Raw genomic sequence first — 18,955 nt, 5'->3', positions numbered from 1 at the left:
AGGGAATGAAAGCTCTTTGTAAAACCAGCAAGGCAGGGAACCACATTCTTTGAAGACAGAGGCAAGCCAGGGCATGGTATCACAGCATAAAAGACATTTAATGACGCAAACCAACAATAAAACTGCAGCAACACAATGGGATAGCCTTTGCTATGAAGGTAAGAATGCCATCACTGTTGACCAGCTAACTTAATGCTTCTCTGTGGACACTGCCCTGAACTGCATACAAGAGTTCTCAAGCAGATCACAAACAAAACCAAGGCCAGGGGCTGCTTCTGAGTGCAGGCTGACAGCTGGGTGCAGCTTTTAGGTTGGCTGGTCACCCTTACACAGCAGTGCAGAGACAGGTAAACACCACAGTGACTGAAAAATCCTCCAAAGACAGGTAAGTTGCTGACAATTCATTTGGGAAGGGAAGAACATGTGCTGGATGAGTTTGAAGTAGGTCAGCTTATGATGGTACTAAGACACAAGAAAAATAGGCCAAAGATCTAGAGCCAAGTGTACTGCAAACCCTGAATTCAGAGAGATGCCAGAGTGCGGGCATAAGAAGATAAAATAAACATTCAAATTTACTTATATTATTTAAATTGCCAGTAAAGCACTGAAATCAGCAAATCCAATAATATTAAATGTTAAAATAGAATGTTCTAGTCTTTTAATAGAAATCATTCTGTAAAGAAGCTGATGAAAACTTACAGGTCCACCAGAAAAACAACTGAATTCAGGCAAGGACTAAGCCTGTTGCTAAGGTTATTCAGATAAATTTATTCTGTTTCTGAAGACTAAAGAACACAGTTCTTTATATTGAGGTATTCCCTTGTTATTGAAATATAGGCTCTCTTTATAGCTTATTACTGCATGGAAATGTGATGTCTACAGGTGTCTGACTAAAACAAGGCATTTTCAAAAGCCAGAGATGCAATACAGGTTTTTAAAGCCCATTTTAGTGAAGGTAGCTCCAAGAATTACTGCTGTTTAAATGGCTGAACAGGAAAAGCTCAAACCACTGCACATGAAGATAAAATGTTTGTCCTTGAGTATTGTACTGCATCCACTCTCAACACAATTCTATATCCACTCAAAAGTCCTGCAATGCCCAACTGTATATGTAAGTTATAAGACTACAAGACATATTAAAATCCTAAAGCCTTTATTTGTAAGTTTAACACATTACAGTATTTACTGTTCAGAATAATTAAGGCTGTGATACTTGACATTGTTGCCAGAGTTTTAACTGAGTTTTACCTGAAGATCTCTTAAATCTCTATTTTATAAAAATTTATAAAAATTATTTGAAGGGAGTAGTTAGACCTTGGACATGTATAAAACTGTAAAATTTCTAACTTCCACATTTGGTCCAATTCCTAAGTGGCAAAGCTGCTGGAGTATGTAAAAAACAACAGAATTATAGTTCATACTGCTGAGAACTCACTTTCCAGTCTCTTGTTTGCAGTGGTGGCTGGCATAGTGCCTCTCAGCAAGTTCAGATGACACCAAGCTGGGAGGAGCAGCCAATACCCCAGAGTGCTGTGCAGCCCTTCAGAAGGATCTCAGTGGAGGGATGGGCAGAGAGGAATGTTCTGAAATACAACAAAAGCAAATGCAGGGCCCTGCACCTGGGGAAGAATAGATCTGGGTTCCTCAGAACAAGGAAGGCATGGAGCTCCTTGGAGCCATTTCAGCAGAGGGCAACAAAGATAAGTAGATCACACACTTAAGAGAATAGGCTGAGGGAGCTGGGCCTGTTTAGGCTGGGGAAGACTGAGAGGGGACCCCATCAATGTCTGTAAGTATCTGAAGGAAGGGTGTCAAGAGGATGGAGCCAGGCTTTTCTTTGTGGTGCTGAACAATACAAGAGGCAAATGGCAGAAACTGATGCCCAGGAAGTTCCACCTGATTATGAGGAGGTTCTTTACTATGTGGATGACTGAGCACTGGAACAGTTGTCCAGAGAGACTGTGGAGTCACCTGCATCGGAGATATTCATGAACCATCTGGACACAATCCTGTCCTATGTATTCTAGGATGACCCTGCTTGAGCAGGGAGGTTTGAACAAATGACCCAGTGTGGACCTTTCCAACCTGACCCATTCTGTGATTTAGCAGTAAGATCAGGTATTAAAATTAGGCAAACCTCAGACTCAATCAGCAGTTACCACACAGAATGTACACTCCCCACTGCTAACAACTGCAACATCAGAGCTGAGCCATCTCCTTACTCTTGAATTTTTTGTTCATTGACTTGGATTTCCCATTGGGAGAACATCTGAGCATGACATTGTGCAAAGCTCGCAAGAAACAAGTCATCGTACATAGCTTTTTATTCCAGATTGCTTAAAAGTTCTTTTGACATATTTCAAAAACCCTTAGAATATGCATCTAACAGCAGCTGTCATTCTCTTACACTTCATGGGAAACTGGATTTACACCTGCACTTCATATTTTGGCAAAAACTGAGGTAAAGAATGTGTTTAACTGTGAGCTACCAGCATGCTAAAAGCAAAAATCCCTGACTCTGACTCTGATAGAGTGTTATCAGTGTTCTACCTAGTCTTCTGGTGAAAGTAGACCAGGGAAGGCACAACCAATGTAGGACTAAAACAAAAGAAAAACAAAACAACAACAAAAAATCCTCAAAAACTACCCCAACCAGCATCAGGTAGACCCTTAAAGACCATAAACAGGCTGGACATTCTTGGATGTGACAGCATTCTTGCAGCTAATCCAGTATACATCACCATTGAATACAGAGACTTCTGTGCTTCTTTTCTAGAGGATGGGTTTGTGACTGCAGAAGGGGCTAAAAATAAGGGGGAAAATCCAAATAATAGTAACAATGACATCAGAGAATAAAAGGGAGAAAAAAGAACTTAACTTTGAAATCCCTGAATAACCAACACTGAACTTGCATTAAACAGTGACATTTTCTTGGAGATTCTACTCCACTACCATCAGAAAGACTCCATGGAGAAGTTCCTAATTTGAAAATTTGCTCACTAAAGTAACATAAGATGAAAAGCTGAAGAGTTCAGAACCTGTACTACAAATCCCCTGAGGGTGACCTGGCTAAAGTGTTCAGTGACAGCAGAGCACAGTAACACCTGGCAGATGAGAACAGAAGCCTGTCCTCCTGTCCTGTTATAAAATGTATAAAGATACTACCCCAATACAGCAAGAACACCAGATATCTGGTCATCCATGCCTTTTTCTGTTCACAAGAAACAAGAACAAAAAAAACAGCTCTGCACAGAATTGTGTGTAGTCTTGAGAGTTAACTAGATCATCAGAAAGAGATCAGAAACAACAATTCAGCACAGAATTAGATGGGATTTTGCCAAGAAGGTTACAGTGATGACTTACACCTAACTCTTCTCCAGAGCTGCAGAAATCACACTACTCATAGACACAAGTTCAGAACCACTTAGATGTTTACATAAGCTAAGGCTTTAGTTAGCACATAAGCAGGAGTGCTGTGTCAATATACAGGCAGCACATGGAATAAGAACCTCTAAAATTATTGCTTAAGCATTCCATTTATAAAGTGCTGATTTTTTTCAGACATCGAAGTATCTTGGATTTGGACCACAGATCTATTTTCTTGGGACATCTAATCTCAGAATTTGGATCAGCTTTAAAATATGTCCTATAAAATACCAGTGAATAGTTTACTTAGCCTGAGAAGGAACAGCTTAGGACAATCGCACAAGTGTAACGAATGGCAGGGCTGAGACTGAAGACCCACTAGCCTGTAGAACAGACTTTTTGCACTTACATGATTTTCCTTAATCACTTTTCTCCATTCAGAAGAAATATCACAGTTTGCTGGAAGAATATTAAGTTTAGGACTGAGGATCAGTGACACAGAAAAGCACATGCTTGGACTGTGGTCTGAGATTTGAACCTGCCATGTTCTGTGATCCTATCTAGGTAACACACAGGTGGAGTCTTGCTAAGAGGTTTATCTCCAGACTGCTTCCTGACAAGAAAGAAGCAGGATTTCTGATACATTACTTAATCAGCACTTTAGCCTACTTACAACTCTCAAAACTGTACCATTCCTTCTACTCCTCCTTCTTCCTCCTTGACTGTCTCCATGAAAACCTGATGCATTGAGAAGGTTAAGAAAAAGAATGTGTCTTCTTGCAATAGCAAGAGAGAAAATACATGCATATTTAGGACCTGTATTTTCTTCCTACAGAACACTGCATTTAGTCCTACCCATTCTCACCAGATATACCCCATCCCCAGACTGTCAGCTTACCAGAGGCAAGATTCATTGATTAAAGCACAGAATTGAGTTTCACTTCCGAATCTGATCACTTGCCTTATCATATGACACCGTGCAACTCCAACCAAATTAGTTTCTTTGTTTCTTAACATTAGAAAAAAATAACCGTTTTCCAAAGAACTTCAGAACTAGTTTTTTTGGAGCGTTTCTGAGTTCCTCACATGATGAACTTCTTTATATTGCATAAAAAGAAACAGGAAGGTGACCTGCTTATTATTCCTTTATGAACAAAAGAAAAGAAAATGAACTTGTTAGATGAAAATTGTGTTTAATCAGTGGTAGGTACCAAACCACTCTTGAAATCAGTGCATCAGTGCTACTAAGCAACATACCAAACCTATGCAGATATCATTTATTCTATTTTGATTCCAGTATAATTTTTTTCCAACACATCCTTTGCTTAATCCCCAATCTACTCATCCAAAACACAATACAAGCTAATACTTAGCTTTCTATTATTACTTAGAAGTAAAAAAACTTGTTCTTTAATATTTTGGCTTCAAGAAAAGACAGCTTGTGAATCCAGTGGCAATCTCCATTAAGAATTTTTTTAGTTTTCAGAGTCCTATCACTTAAAGTCTTCCACAGATTAAGCCAAATCTATGGTTAAAATTCAAAATACAAAAGATATGAATTATGTTTTTATAAAAATGTAAAAAGCTAGTCAAAATTACATGTTTAGATATTTAATCTCTGAACAATGGAGTATAGCAGCAGGGAACTTAAATATTTTAACTATCAACGATAAATACAAGAAATTAATGCAAAGATTGCAATAGAAGGATTCTTGAGTACAATGAGAATATAAAGAGACGTTCTAATTTGTACAAAAACCATCCCAACTCTGTATACAATCTCTTCCATAAATACAACCAGATAAGATGAAATGCTTATTTGCAAATAATAGTTATTAAAAAGTGTGCTTTATTGGGGTTTTCATTCGTTCTCTTGGCAGGTGTAGTTTGCAGGAAGTCTGTAAAGACAAATTTCCATAATTAGATATTTTAATTTTTCCAGAAGTTATATTTTAAATACAAGTAACAACAGATGCAGAACATACTTGATTTCCACAGGAAGTGTTATTAGAACAATAAACACTGTAACAAATCCATTAGCACTTACCAGGAGTGTAACAATAAGGTAAGTTGTTTAACAAACCATGTTTACCTATAGCGGAGCATGAAATTGGCTGTGCATGGCTATTGCCTGTTGAAGTTTCTCCTCTTTGGCTCGTCTGCAGTGGCAGAGCTATGAAACAAGACATACAAGACAGAATTCTAAAAGCAGTTTTTTTATAATGCATGCTGCAGTTTCTCCTTAATGATTTAGCTATTTTACAGGCTCTTTAAAGAAAGAAAACCCTGCCTGACCTACCTCCCTTCCAAGCTTCGGGCTGAACAATGGTCTGTACAGATAACATTATTCTATCTAAAATTGTTTATAAGAGGATTGTTTCCAATGTTACAAAATGCATTTATTGGGCACCTTTAAAGAAAGGTACACTACTTGGTAAGTTACTTTTGTCACAGCATGAACAAGAATGGTGATTTTTGAACCCCAGTTACTTATTTGATGATAGCCATCAACAGAATTTGTTTAAGAAGTTGAATAAATTAAACATTAAGGTTGTTTAATGCAACATGTCAGTTTATGTCAACTTTCCAAATTTGAAATTTACCATGTGGCTATCTTCCCCAATATCTATACAAGATACAGAAGAAATTGGCACAAAAATATCTGCAACAGCACATGAATATGGTCTAATGCAGGAGACCTTTGCACTCCCATCTGAGAAGTAAGTGCCTTTGGAATGCAGATTATAGTCTAAATAAACTGAAGCCATTTAAGGAATCTTTCTCCTTCTGTCAAAGCTCACTAAAGCACTGTTCTGTATCACAGGACTGCTCAAACTCTTAAAAAAAGAAGTCCTAAATTTATTCACTGTGTGTTGTACATGTCTTGGGTTAGAAGTACTTGTATATTACATACCGTTCTCTTTTCCATGAAACTACTAAGAAAGTCATCTATCTCTGTTTTGCCTTCCAAGAAGTCTTCTGCAATAGTATCAGACTCCTCTTCAGCTTCATGAGCAGCAACTTTAAGTCTGGCCTGCAGAGCACTTGGACTGCAACTCTAAGAAATAAAAAGTCGAATGTAATATTAACCTATCAGTTAAAACTTACATTTCCAAGAAGATAAATGACTATATAAATATGGAATATGTGGACAGAGCACTATTATTACATAAAAGCCTAAGTAACCAGATGAAGTTCCATCTCCAAGTTACAGAGATGGAACTCTAGCTTGTTAAACTAGAAAGGTTTCAATGTCATAAAAGTGTTGCTAGTTTAGGTCTTGATACACAATCATTCACACAAATGAATAAAGTTTTTCAGCTTTTACCCTACAGTGTAGAAAGCATCCAGCTCGGAAATCTGACAAGTTCTCAAGTGCATGATTTCTGAGTAGAACTAACATTTCAAGTGTCTTCAATAAATAGGGTCTACTTTTGAAAATCAGTTGTGAACCTGAGAAGTATAGAAAGGTAAAAAAGAACTTACTGTTCAGCTTTTAAATACCCTGAAATGACTGTGGAGAAGATAGGAAAGCAAAGAAGCACCTACTCAAGAAGTAGATAGACTGCTAATCTAAAACAGTATACTCATTTTTCTGTTCTTATAAACCTCAAACCTTACTTCTGTTTATTGCATACAATTTCATTATTTTTTCTCAAATACACCTAGACAGGTAAACAGGACATGATTCACACCCAGTAGGAGTCTGAAGAGAGCCAGAACTGCAAAATTAAGGCATTTATAGATTTTAGATGCTTGGCCTAACCTTCATCTACCATATGAAAAATCTTTTACTTATGTACTTTAAAACCTTAATGTAATCAAAAATTTCCTGTTAAATTGATCTTGTACAAAATACAGAGAGTTTGCTCTAATAAAAGAGGACTAAAATTCACCCAATGCAAGTAAAAATACTTGTTTGGAAACTTGAAGGAAAGAGAGCAGGAGATACCTTTGCACAGCAAACATCACTACATGAAGATATAGCATATATGGAAAAAAAGCAGAAAAATTCAACTGCTACTCCTCAACTCTCAGCCTCCTATCCATCATTAAAATGAATCAGCAAATCTAATTTAGAAAAAAGAAAAGGGACTACAGCAGTGCAATATTATGTCCTGTTCTTAAGTGGTTTCTTGCAAAAATAGGTGGTTTATCCATGTCAACTACCTCTGCCCACTTTAAGGTCAAAGGAGGCATTAGGAGTCAGACTCTTCTGATTTTCAGTGAGAAAACCTCTAATATTTAGACCACCTATGAAACCATTTGGTTTGCCATCATGCAACTTTTTGGTTTTTTTTTTTAATTAATTTTCTTATTTTGGGAGCATTCAGAAGTTCAGGTACTATGCATGCTAAACTGATGGACCATTGCATTCTCAGGTGACAAGTCTTGCAAATTATGAAGATTTCAGTGCAGAAAGTGGTTTATCAGAAGTTAGATCTTCTAATGAATACCCTGGTAAATATATCAAGAAATTATTCTCCTTCTCCAATACTTTCTGAAGTAATAACCTCTGCCGTGTTTACACTGTAAAACATGCAAAGTTTGACAGCCCATAGAGCATATTGCCTGAAGTAAGCACGCCTAGTGAACTGCAGAATTTCAGTTCCTGAAGTTATTGAGCACTTTCATCTGGCACAGTTTTACAATCTCATTATGTTAAATGAGTACCATTAATTGAACAAGCCTTCTTTAAAAATTATTCTATTCTTAAAACTGGTTTGGACTGGGATTGTACTAAACAGTTCTAGATGCACATCACTCTTTTCTTCCAACTTTGCTCCAATTGTAGCAGTAAAAAATAAAACCCCAATGAGAGAACCCATTATTTTGCTTTTAACTTTTTGGTACATCATTCAACTTTTTTCATATTTGATGAAATACTTAATCTACTTCATATTAAATGAGAGTTTAACCAAAAGAATATTCTTAATGGTTAAAGATACAAATCAAAACTTCAGATTTATTGAAGTATTTTTAAAGGATGACATATAGGAGTTATACCTCATTAAGTTCATGCTGTCTTTGCATCTTTTTTTCAAAGGCTGCTTTCATTTGCGTGAGTTGCTCATACTGGAAGGAAGAAGAAAAGGGACATTATCACCTTGAAAAAATTCCAGATATTACCACTCATATTTCTGAAGATGATTTTATTGTTAACTTACTTTATCCAACACTGTCTGTCTTTTTGCTTCAAGACTAGGCTCCAGCAACAAGTTTTTTTCTGAAAAATAAAATCACCATTACTACTTTTTTTTAAAGGATTTAGTTCACAGAACAGAGCCACACATGTTAACATTTTGACAGCTTACTTGCCAGCTCTTCAATGCTTTTCACTAACTCATCTCTATCAGTAATGACTTGCTTCAGCTGCGGAAGAGTCACAAACTGTTCCAGTAACACCTCCTCTTGCTCATTCATACTGGTTAGCTGTGATATACTGTACTCAAACAGAAAGAAAGTACATTTAAATCTGAAAACACCACATGTAAAGTAATTAATTTCTTGCAAAATTTGAGGCATTTTTTGGGACTTACAAATACATGACACTTGAGCACAACTTATTTTTCCCCTTTCTCCTGGAGCTCTACTATATGCAGCAGTGAATTTAAAAAGCAGCACGTTAAAAAATATCTGCCATTTCAAGCCTTACTTCCCATAATGCTACTACAGTGGGTTGACTGTGTCAAAGTACCAGATGCCCACTTAGCTGCTCTCTCAGTCCCCATCCTCAACAGGCTACGGAGGAAAATCTCAGGGGTTGAGATAAAAACAGTGAAGTCACTTACCAGTTACAATCACATACGAAACACACTCAGAAAAATTTGACTGAATTTATTGTCAATTACTGTAAGAGCTGGATGGTAAGCAAGAAAGGCAAAATCTAAAACACTTTGTTCCGTTTTTCCTCAGGCTCAACCTCATTCCTTCATGCCCAACACTACCTCCCGCTGTTTCCCTCTCCTTGGGGCAAAGGGGGAACTGCAAGTGTAGCAGTCAGTCCCTAACAGTTCATCTCTGCTTCTCCTTCCTTCTCACACTTCACCCCTGCTCCACCCCTGCAATCAGTTCCTGGCAGGAGAGATTTACCCAGATTGGAGTATACCTGGCTGCAGCTTCCTTCAGGGCATATCTGCCTGCTCCAACACTGGGTCCTTCCTGGACTGCAGTGTGGGTAACTGCTCCAGCATAGTCCTCTCAGCTACAGGGTACATTTTAAAAATACCTGTTCTACTGTGATCTTTTCCAAAACTTCCATGGGCTGTGGAAAAATAACTGCTCTGGTACTTGGAGCACCTCCTTCTCCCTCTTCTTCCCTGACCTTGGTGTTGGCAGGATTATCACATTTTTCCATTCCTCCCCTCAATCTTCACTGCCTCTGCTCTTTCTAAAATGTTTTCAGAGGCAGTGCCTGCTTTGCTAATGGACTCAGCAGTCCTGCAGTGGGTCTGCTGCCAAACCAGCTGTGCCTGGAACAGGGGCAGCTCCTGACCCTTTCTCACAAAGGCCACTCAAAAGCCCCCTTTACCAAAACCATGCCACCTATAGAGAACAGAACTATTCAGAACAGCTGCAATACCACTTTCATTCAATTAAACGACCAACAGAAGAATCATGGAATTTTAATCCAGTCTTCTTGAAAGGACCAGGCTTAGAATGTTTTAACAAATTACACTTCCCTGCAAAAATCTTAATTTGCTGTTATACAATAAGGATGCTGCCAGAACTTAAAAGCTAAGTCAGTTAAACGAAACAGGTTCTTTGGAAAGTGTCAAAGGAAAAGAAAAAGCCATCCCAGTTGAAAGGAGAGTTTTCAATTGCTTAACTATGACACCACCAGAAAGATGTGAGATCTGAAGGAGTTTATAATGAATTTGTAACCTATTCTATCCCACATAACTGATCTAGGAAACTGTCTCATTAGATCTGAGCAAGCTGCTGGGAGCAATAACTAATACAGCTTGTCTGAATAATGACAAACGGATGAAAATACTTGTGTAGTATGTGTATAAAGTATTTAGATGTAGCAGTGATGTGCACTGGGACAGCAGACATATTTACCACCTGGATTTGTCTAAGCCAGCCTCCCCTGAACATGCTGAGCTGCTCACAAGGCAGTTCCCCATCTACCTTGCATTACAGTCCTTTGGCATTTAGGAGAATGTAATTTTTGAACCAGCCTCAAGCTATCCCATTTCCTTCTTCCAAAGTTACGCTTACTGAATTACTAGAAATTAAGTCCCTTGCAAGGCCTCAGAAAAAAAGCAGAACATTGATAGTAAGAAAAAGTAAAAAGAAATACTTCTTTTCCTGGTGTTGTTCCTGCTGACAAAACCCTAAAGAAGCAGCACATTTGAATATAAAGCAGGGTTATTTTCTGACTACAATACTTTGGTATGTGGTAGTTCCCCTAATTACCTTTTCTACAAAACCCTTTCAGTGAAGTGTACAAACTTCTGACAAAAATCAGATACAATAGTACAGTACAGTGCCTTTCAGTAACTATGGAAAGTTCAGCTACCCTCTGAAAATTTACCTTAGTTCTGAGAGTTCTGGAAAAGTATCAGGAACATCAGGCATCTTGTATGTAAATCCGTTCTGGCCAACCTGAATCAAAATTTAGAAATGCTTAGTAGATTTCTGAAGTGCAGTTTCTTGATATTTAACCTGATTAATTGAGAACTGAAGATGAATATTTTCCAGCAACAAGAGAAGCAAGAAAAGCAGTAAGAAGCAGTAGCACTAGTATCTGAACAGAAAACAACTCAACCAATGCAACAAAATGCTTGAAGGTGTTTGGGGGGACATGTCATAAAAGATGAGTCAGTTTTGGAGGAAAATAATTCATTTGAAAGCAGTTGAATGACTGGGAAAACACACAGGAATAGTAAAACTCACGAAAGTGAGAAGAGAGAAGGAGATTGACATTTTGATCTCTTTCATGTGGTTTTTAGAGCTCTAATCCCTCAGAAAAGAAACGTTTTAGACAAGGAAAAAACAGTTGTAGAAAATTTAAATTCTATAAAGCTACAAAAGTGCCTTCCAAGCCTCAGAAAACTTGTTTCTATAGACCTTATTTGATTCGAGACTAAACATTTAGATACAAAGTTCTATTAAAAATAAAATTCCTTCCAGAGTTCATCAGCAACAGGGAGCTTAAGTATAAACATAAAAGATAAAATGCTTCATATAAAGACCTGAGATTGCACATTGCCCTCACCTAATAGGTTCTGAGCAGGAAAGCAACAAAAAAAATTATCTTCTGTGGTTGGAGATACAGCTACAGCTGCCCTATGGGGGAGTGCAGCTCCAAAACAAAACCCCTATAATCAAAGACCATTAACATAACACTAGTTTCATTGAAACTCAGACAAACTTGTTGCTCTGACTTCAAGTTCTAAAAAATTCTTCATCAAAGCCAGAATGACAGTTTTGCCTCCCTAGCACCAGCAAAACAATGAAGTTCATTCACTCAAGTGCTTCCGTGAGTTTTACAGCAATGCTCTGTGTGCCCCTAAGGGAACTTGTACCCAGTGTCTGCCAGCTTAAGCAGCAAAACTCAGCACACCGACCTGCAGCACCGCTTCTGCTGTGGGAACAGGCAGCGGCAGATCAGCAATCAAGCCATACGAGGGAGCAGCAGGCTTGTCCGTAGTGTAGTTTGAAGAAACTGATTCAGAAATGGGCATGGGTGCCATTGTTCTGTTTGTTTCTTGAGGTGGATATGGAGGGAGAAATGGAAACCCCTGAGGAGCAAAAGGAGGCATTCCAGCTGGTTTGTTGAAAAGGCTAAAAAATAAAACCACAATCATGAGCAACCAACTGCTTACAGCACATCTTTTGTCATTTGAATTATAATTACCAGACCACACATAAGAAATAAGAATGAATTTTCAAGTGGCCAAAAACTTTGTATTTTCTGTTCTCAATTACCTCCAATGTAATAAGCCCTTCTGTCTAATACTGCAGTATAGTCTAGAAGTCCATTAATCTACATTCTTGTAGAACAGCCAAATACACACTTACACTCTTAAATTATGAGAAAAGTACTTCTCAAAAATTTATGACAGCATAATTTAAAATTGTTTCCATCCTAAAGTTGTGAGAAAAACATCTGTGTCATACATTTGTTCTTATGTATGGTATAGCATTTAATAGCTTGGGCAACACACAAGTAATTACTTCTAAAAAACATGAATGATTTTTTTTAAAATTCACAACTGAAGCCACATCCAAACTTAGTATCACCATCAGCCATGAGAACCACAGTTGTACTGACACAATTTGAATTTAACACAATTCTTTAAATCATCCAATTTCTGCTGCACATGGTGCAAAAGGAACTGCCCTAAGCTGGGAGATTATGAACAGAATATGAAAAAACACAACTGCTCAGATAATGAGATAAAGCAAATTCCAGATTTCATCTGGTAATGTAAAAAATTCTTTTTCCAGAAAATGGATATAAAGTTACATCAGGCATGTTGATTCAGTAACTCCAATGAAATCTAGTGTCTCTTCTAAAAACAATCAGGTCATCTACCATGCACATGAAATTATGCAAAGACATGTAATCTAATTCTTCCGGTATATCCATTACATTATTCCTGTCTCTGCCCTCCTTATAATTGGTTTAGTCACTTTTTGAAAAACGAATAGACATTTATTATGTTTTGATAACTTACTATGGAAATGATGTTGAGCTAGGAGCTAGAACCGGAGGATTCTTCCAAAACTCATCCAGTAAACTCTGAATAATTTTTCCAAGATCTGAATGCATTGTAAACTGGGAAAAACACAAAACAAAATCCAAAGAAGAAGAAAAATTATATCTGGAATCCAAGCGTTCCAAAATGCGCTGAACTTGATTGTTTATTATAGCCATGTGACAGTGCTGAAAAGCTATTTCAGACATACTAGCTAATCCAAACTATATATACATAAGCTCCAAATAAAGTGATAAAGCAACCCAGAGCTGAACAGAAACTAAGTCTTTCGTAGATTCCATTATCAGTGGAGAGTCAATGAAGTACCACATTTCTATTGAACAACCAAAAATCCCCACTTTAGTTACCAAGTTACATTTGTGCAAACAACAGAAGAGGAAAAAAAAAATCTGAGGACAAAGGCACTAACTACATTCTAAAAGAGTCAGAATCTCCATCCACTCAAGAAAAAATAGGACAATCTTGTTGACAAAAAGACCAGCATATTAAAATCCTGAATATTCGAGCTAAAACCTTGATGCCATTCTAATAGGATTAGGCTAGAAAGAACTATGTTACAAAACTGTCTTAAAGCATCCCTCTCCTTTATTTGGAATACACTGGAATGTAATCGGAAGAGCTGTGCTATTAACAATAACAAAAAAAATGTGATAATAATTTTCTAAGACTTCATAACTTAAAATAGTTTTAGACACATGGAATATTCAAGTCAGAAATGGTATCAGTAAAACACACAAAAAAATAATTAGAATAACTACTGAACACTTCAGAATTTGTTTTCAGGCCCTGAAATACAGTTTGAAAGAGATTAGGATCTATACTAATCTTTTTTACCAGGAGTATTAACAATAATCTTGCGTGAGACGTATTAAAACTGCTATTAACAATAGATCTGTGCGAAGCTACAAATGATACATACATTACTTATTAATGGACCGGTCACATATACCCCCTGCTTGTCCACTAAATGATGTCTCACAGGTGGGAAAACACTGATGACTGGCTTTTCCTGAGGAAACTGAGGTGGAAGCAAACTGCAAATACAAGAATAATTATTACTACAGTGACACCCCATGATAAAGTTTGCATAAGAAGGCTTCTAATGCAAAGAAAAAGTGCTGTTAATTACATAAACATACTTTTCTATGAGAACTGTTATGGACAAGTGCACAATGAATGAAGCATACAAAAGGATTATTCAGTTACAAAATTTTAAGTCCAACAGATTGGAGCATCAGACTTCCACAAAACTGAAGAGAGCATTCACTGGGCAAAATTGTAAGTATAACAAAGGAGCAATTATCACAGAATATTCTGAGTTGGAAAGGACCCACAAGGATCACCGAGTCCAGCTCTTAAGTGCATGGCCCATACAGGCACTGAACCTGCAGCCTTGGTGTTAGCACATGATCTGACAAACTAATAAAGAAGCTGTAGTATAACAAGAACATTTTCAAATACAGAAGTTATTACTACAAATACAATGCAGTGTAGCCTGTAAGAATATTAGGCCAACTCTGCAGGACAAAGTGATATAAACTTGTGAACAGAATACTATCAACATTTGCCAGAAAAAAGTGTGGCCCCAAAGTAAATTTACAGGAAATATTACAATAAATCACTTGAGTTATGATCCAGAAGCTTCACCAGGGTAAGACTATGGAGTTACAGCAGACTAAGAAATTACCAATCAAGCTTATTTTCAGTGGCAGGGAATCAAAGTTATCAGAAATCCTCAAGCCTTTCCCCCTAGTTACCTTCAACTAAAATCACACAGCTATGTTAGGAACTGAGAACAGTAAAATATGATTTTGCTCTCACGACACAGCTGAACATCTGTATCTTGTACAGAGCCAATTCCACCCAGATCACTATAACCTTTAATATAAATCCAGGCTATGGTTCCTGAAATTAATTGTGAGCTGGGAGCAGCTTATATTCTATTACCACTTTATATTTTTTAAGAACAATTTTAATTTTCAAGATGTGCTTAGACACAGTCCACTCTACTTACATGTTAATGTTAATTGTCAAGTTGTTTACAGTGAATGGCAGCCGATATTCCACATCTTTCTGTATTTCTGCAATGCTGTCAAAGAAAAAATTGTTAGCATCTATTGCGTGGTCAATATAACAGCTAAAAGTCTAAAAGAAACAAGCATGACCTCAGACATTTGTATTCAGTTTAGTTTTGAAAAGCCCTGTAAGAACAAAATTGAAAAGGCTGGAGTAAGCTAATAGTCTTCAGCATTCTATATTGAATATTAAGATTAAAGCAAAAAAAATAGTGGATTTAACATTTAACCCTCATACATGGTCACAAGCAAAGAACTACAGTAGGAGAAATCACACTACTCATGCTTTTGACAACAATCTCAACTTATCTTTCTCCCATTACTGGCTTAATTTAAGACAACACATCACTGTTTTTTTAATATACTGAATTTTATCTGATTAAACATTTACTTCACCAAGGCATTATATCAGGTTAACATTGCTCTGCAACACTGCCTTCAGATCAATATGTAGAACATTTATTAGACTAGTCATTTTCCTTAACAGATTAGCCTAATATTTAACAGTAGTTTTCACTATGTACACCAAGCTCATTGCACTTGCACAAGCTTTCAAGAATTATCTGGAGTAGAGTTACATTCAACAATGTAAAGCTCCAGTGACACTCAAGACCCAGGCCCTCCTGAAAGCACTGATGAGCCTTATAAAATCTAGTAAGGTCAAATGCAAATTTGTTTTTCCTGCAACAGGTAAATTACAGAGGGAAAAATCTTGAAATGAACTACATTATTAGGAAGTTGATTTCAATACTCAAAGCATTCTACAATATCTATGCACAGCAAGACTGTTTTGAAAGAGAGTATCCAAGAGAATGTGGAGGAGGTGGAGAGGAAAACTTAACGCAGAAGCAGAATTTCTAGACAATACGACCATATCTAAGCTGAGAGTAAAAGACAGAAGGGCAGAAAACAAGCTTCCTCTTACAATGAATCAAAACAAACTGTAAAAGCAGACTGATTGTGCTTCCATGTATTTTTCCTGCTTGTACCTGGTTTATAACAGTCTTTGTAACCTCCCCTTATACAGGGGAGGGAACACAGCTTCAACGGCAAATAATGGCAGCCAGGCGTTCCCAGAAAACATCTTTTGATCCAACTTCAGAAATGCTCCTCCCATCCACTGCCAGGTACATTCCATACAAGTCCTTTCTCAAGAAACCCAGAACACATTACCTGCAAATGTGTGTTAAGAGTAGTATTGGGAGTGTTTTTTGTCCTTCCAAGGCACTACTGGGGCGTAGAATTCAAAACTAAGTCTTTAAGAGCTTGGGGAACAAATGGGAGTAAGACACTAACTCAGCTATGAATCTTGCTTTCTGCAGCCCAATCTTATTCCTCTCACAGACAACTCAGTATTTGCTCCTTCCCTGTGAAATCACATGCTGTTTGAAGAAAACATCAAATATCTTGCACAGGAGAATTCAAATCAAGGGTTCTGCTGTGTTACACCACACACCACTATCTGCACCTTCTCATTCTTAATTGAAGGATTCTCTCTGGAATCTCTCACATTCCTGCCCTGTAATCATCTGCCACACTTTTCATTAGCCTGCTGCAAAATCCTTTTGAGAAGGGTATATAATTACACTCCACTCACATGGAAACTGGGGAGGAAGATGAGGAAAGAGAGTAAAGAAAAAGCAAGCCAGAAGCTCATTGAATGTTCTAACAGTTATAACCCTGCTTAGGAAAAACCTTGAACTAATAACCTTTGTTGTTGCTTCCCCAAGAGGGAATGAGTACACTGAAAAAATGATACATTCTTAATTTTGTCTAGAACATCAAAAACCTTTTTAAATGCAAAGGTTTTATTTCAAGCTCCTAACCTGAGAGGGACTATGTACAGGAAAGTTAGCTGCTTTACTGAAATTAAGATCACACATACCTGAGCTTTTATGACCTAAGACAACACAGACCAAACTTGACTAACTTAGTTAACTACAGCATAGCATGAATTTTGAGCATTTTATTGAAGAGCAACAACAATACTCATAAAGGAATGACATTTGGGCATCTACCATGTCCCTACCACTCACCTCAATTCCTGGCTACAGCATCCATTCCCCCTCTCTCTGTGCTTGAGCTGGTGCCTGCACAAACAGCAGCAAACCAGTTCAGCAAGCTGACTGACAAAATCTGATCCCTTTTTTGGGGACTTAATTCAGGATGAGCTCATCTCGCTGCCAGATTTTTAAAAAGTGGATATAAACAAAAGGCCAAGTAAGGCCAGCCCAACAAAAACTTTTAAGTTAACTAAGCTCCTATATGCCCACAGGAACAGCTCCTTGGGAAAAGTGAACTGTCTCCAAAATATCTGTGAAATTAGCTCTGAACAGACTTATGCTTATTCAAGCAACAATACTTAGAATACCATCACATTTATGTTTGCTGTGTGATAATTCAAAATATTAGGAATGCAAACTATCTGCAGTTATTAAACTTTGAAATGCATTTAGTATCTCTTCCACTCCGAGTGTCAGTCTGATGTGACAGAAAGCATTCTCTGTCCTTTATCTGAATTGTTTTGGAGGCAGCTACCATTTCAGTTCTACAGAAATGCTAGGCAGTTGTATGTCAGTAGAATGCTTACTTCCCTGTAACTATAACTTCAAACGCATGAAATGTGGATCTCCTTCTAAAATGTGAGGAGTGTTAAACGACTAGGCAAAACAGGGCAGCATACTACCAAGAGGGAGTACCTCAGAATAAACTGTTTTGCTTTAAAAATGTGGATGTTGAACAGGAGTAAACACAACTGACCTCTTCTCACCATCTAAACAAAACTAGTTTTTAAGGAGCAGCCAGTTTTTAGCAGGTAGCACTGAACACCAGGAAAAGAGAGCTTGTAAAGGCAGTAGGGCTGCTATGCCACAGTGCCACTACTGGCAGGCCACTGTGCCACACAACTCCTTGGTGCTCTACGTTTTAGTCTCAACTTTTAATCAAGTGCGCTATTACAAACAGCTTCCAGACAGGTTTTATGCCAAGACGTAGTCGCGTCTCTCCAAAGACATGACACCCCATTAGCAGGCTTTCCTGTCAATGGCAAGCGAAACCGGGCACACCGACCTGCACCCGATCACCCGGCCAGGCCCCACCGAAGCCAGCGGGGACGCCTCCCCGACAGCCAGCTGGACTTTTCAGTTTCCGTATTCTTCCTCCCGGCCCGCCGGGGTCCCACATCGCACTGTCCTCCGGCGGGGACCCCGCGGCACCGGGGACAGCCCGGCGGGACCCTTCAGCCCCGGGACAGCGCGGGGTTAGGCCGGCCCGGGCTGCGGCGCCGCCGGCTCGGGGGCCCTGTTTACCCACACGGCCGCGAGGACCCAGCCAGGCCTCACGGGGAGGGGACGGGGCGCAGCCGGGTCCCCGTGTCCGCGCATAGAGAGACACGACACGCTACCGACACGCTACCGACGCAGCGCGGCCCCGCTGCGGCCCCGGGACGGGCGACACAGCGCGGCCCTCTCGCCCCCGCGCCCGCCGCGGACACTCACGAGGCGTGCGCGGCGCGCAGGGACTCGACCTGGCGCTGCCGCTGCTGCTGGAGGCCGGTGCGCGCGGGCGGCGCGGCGGAGGCGGAGGCGGCGCCGCCCTTGGCTAGCGGGAACAGCCAGTTCATCGCGCGCGCGGCGGCACCGGAGGGGCGCGAGGGCACCCGCGGCACCGCGCGCACCTCACCGAGCGCCCGCGCGCGCCTGCGCGCGACGGCGGTCCCGCCGCCACCGCCCCTGCCCCGCCCGGAGCCGCCGCCGGCGGGGCCGCGTCAGCGCCGCGCGCCGC

The 18,955-nt window shown here is 39.2% G+C and overlaps 1 protein-coding gene across 1 annotated transcript; it reads right to left on the bottom strand.

Annotated features, from left to right (window-relative positions):
- Positions 1-79: 79 nt before the first annotated feature.
- On the bottom strand, positions 80-18,877 carry VPS37A (VPS37A subunit of ESCRT-I). Its single transcript, XM_030947160.1, has 12 exons — positions 18,670-18,877; positions 15,112-15,186; positions 14,017-14,131; positions 13,056-13,156; positions 11,943-12,159; positions 10,907-10,977; positions 8,682-8,809; positions 8,535-8,593; positions 8,374-8,442; positions 6,281-6,424; positions 5,459-5,539; positions 80-5,264 (listed from the first exon to the last, which is right to left on the bottom strand). Exons 1-11 carry the CDS (start codon positions 18,792-18,794, stop codon positions 5,459-5,461), a joined length of 1,185 nt encoding a protein of 394 aa, XP_030803020.1. The 5' UTR covers positions 18,795-18,877; the 3' UTR covers positions 80-5,264.
- Between the last annotated feature and the right edge of the window lie 78 nt (positions 18,878-18,955).

This window comes from Camarhynchus parvulus, chromosome 4, assembly GCF_901933205.1.
Source record: "Camarhynchus parvulus chromosome 4, STF_HiC, whole genome shotgun sequence".
Lineage (NCBI taxonomy): Eukaryota > Metazoa > Chordata > Aves > Passeriformes > Thraupidae > Camarhynchus > Camarhynchus parvulus.
This window is presented reverse-complemented; position numbering and strand designations above follow the sequence as displayed.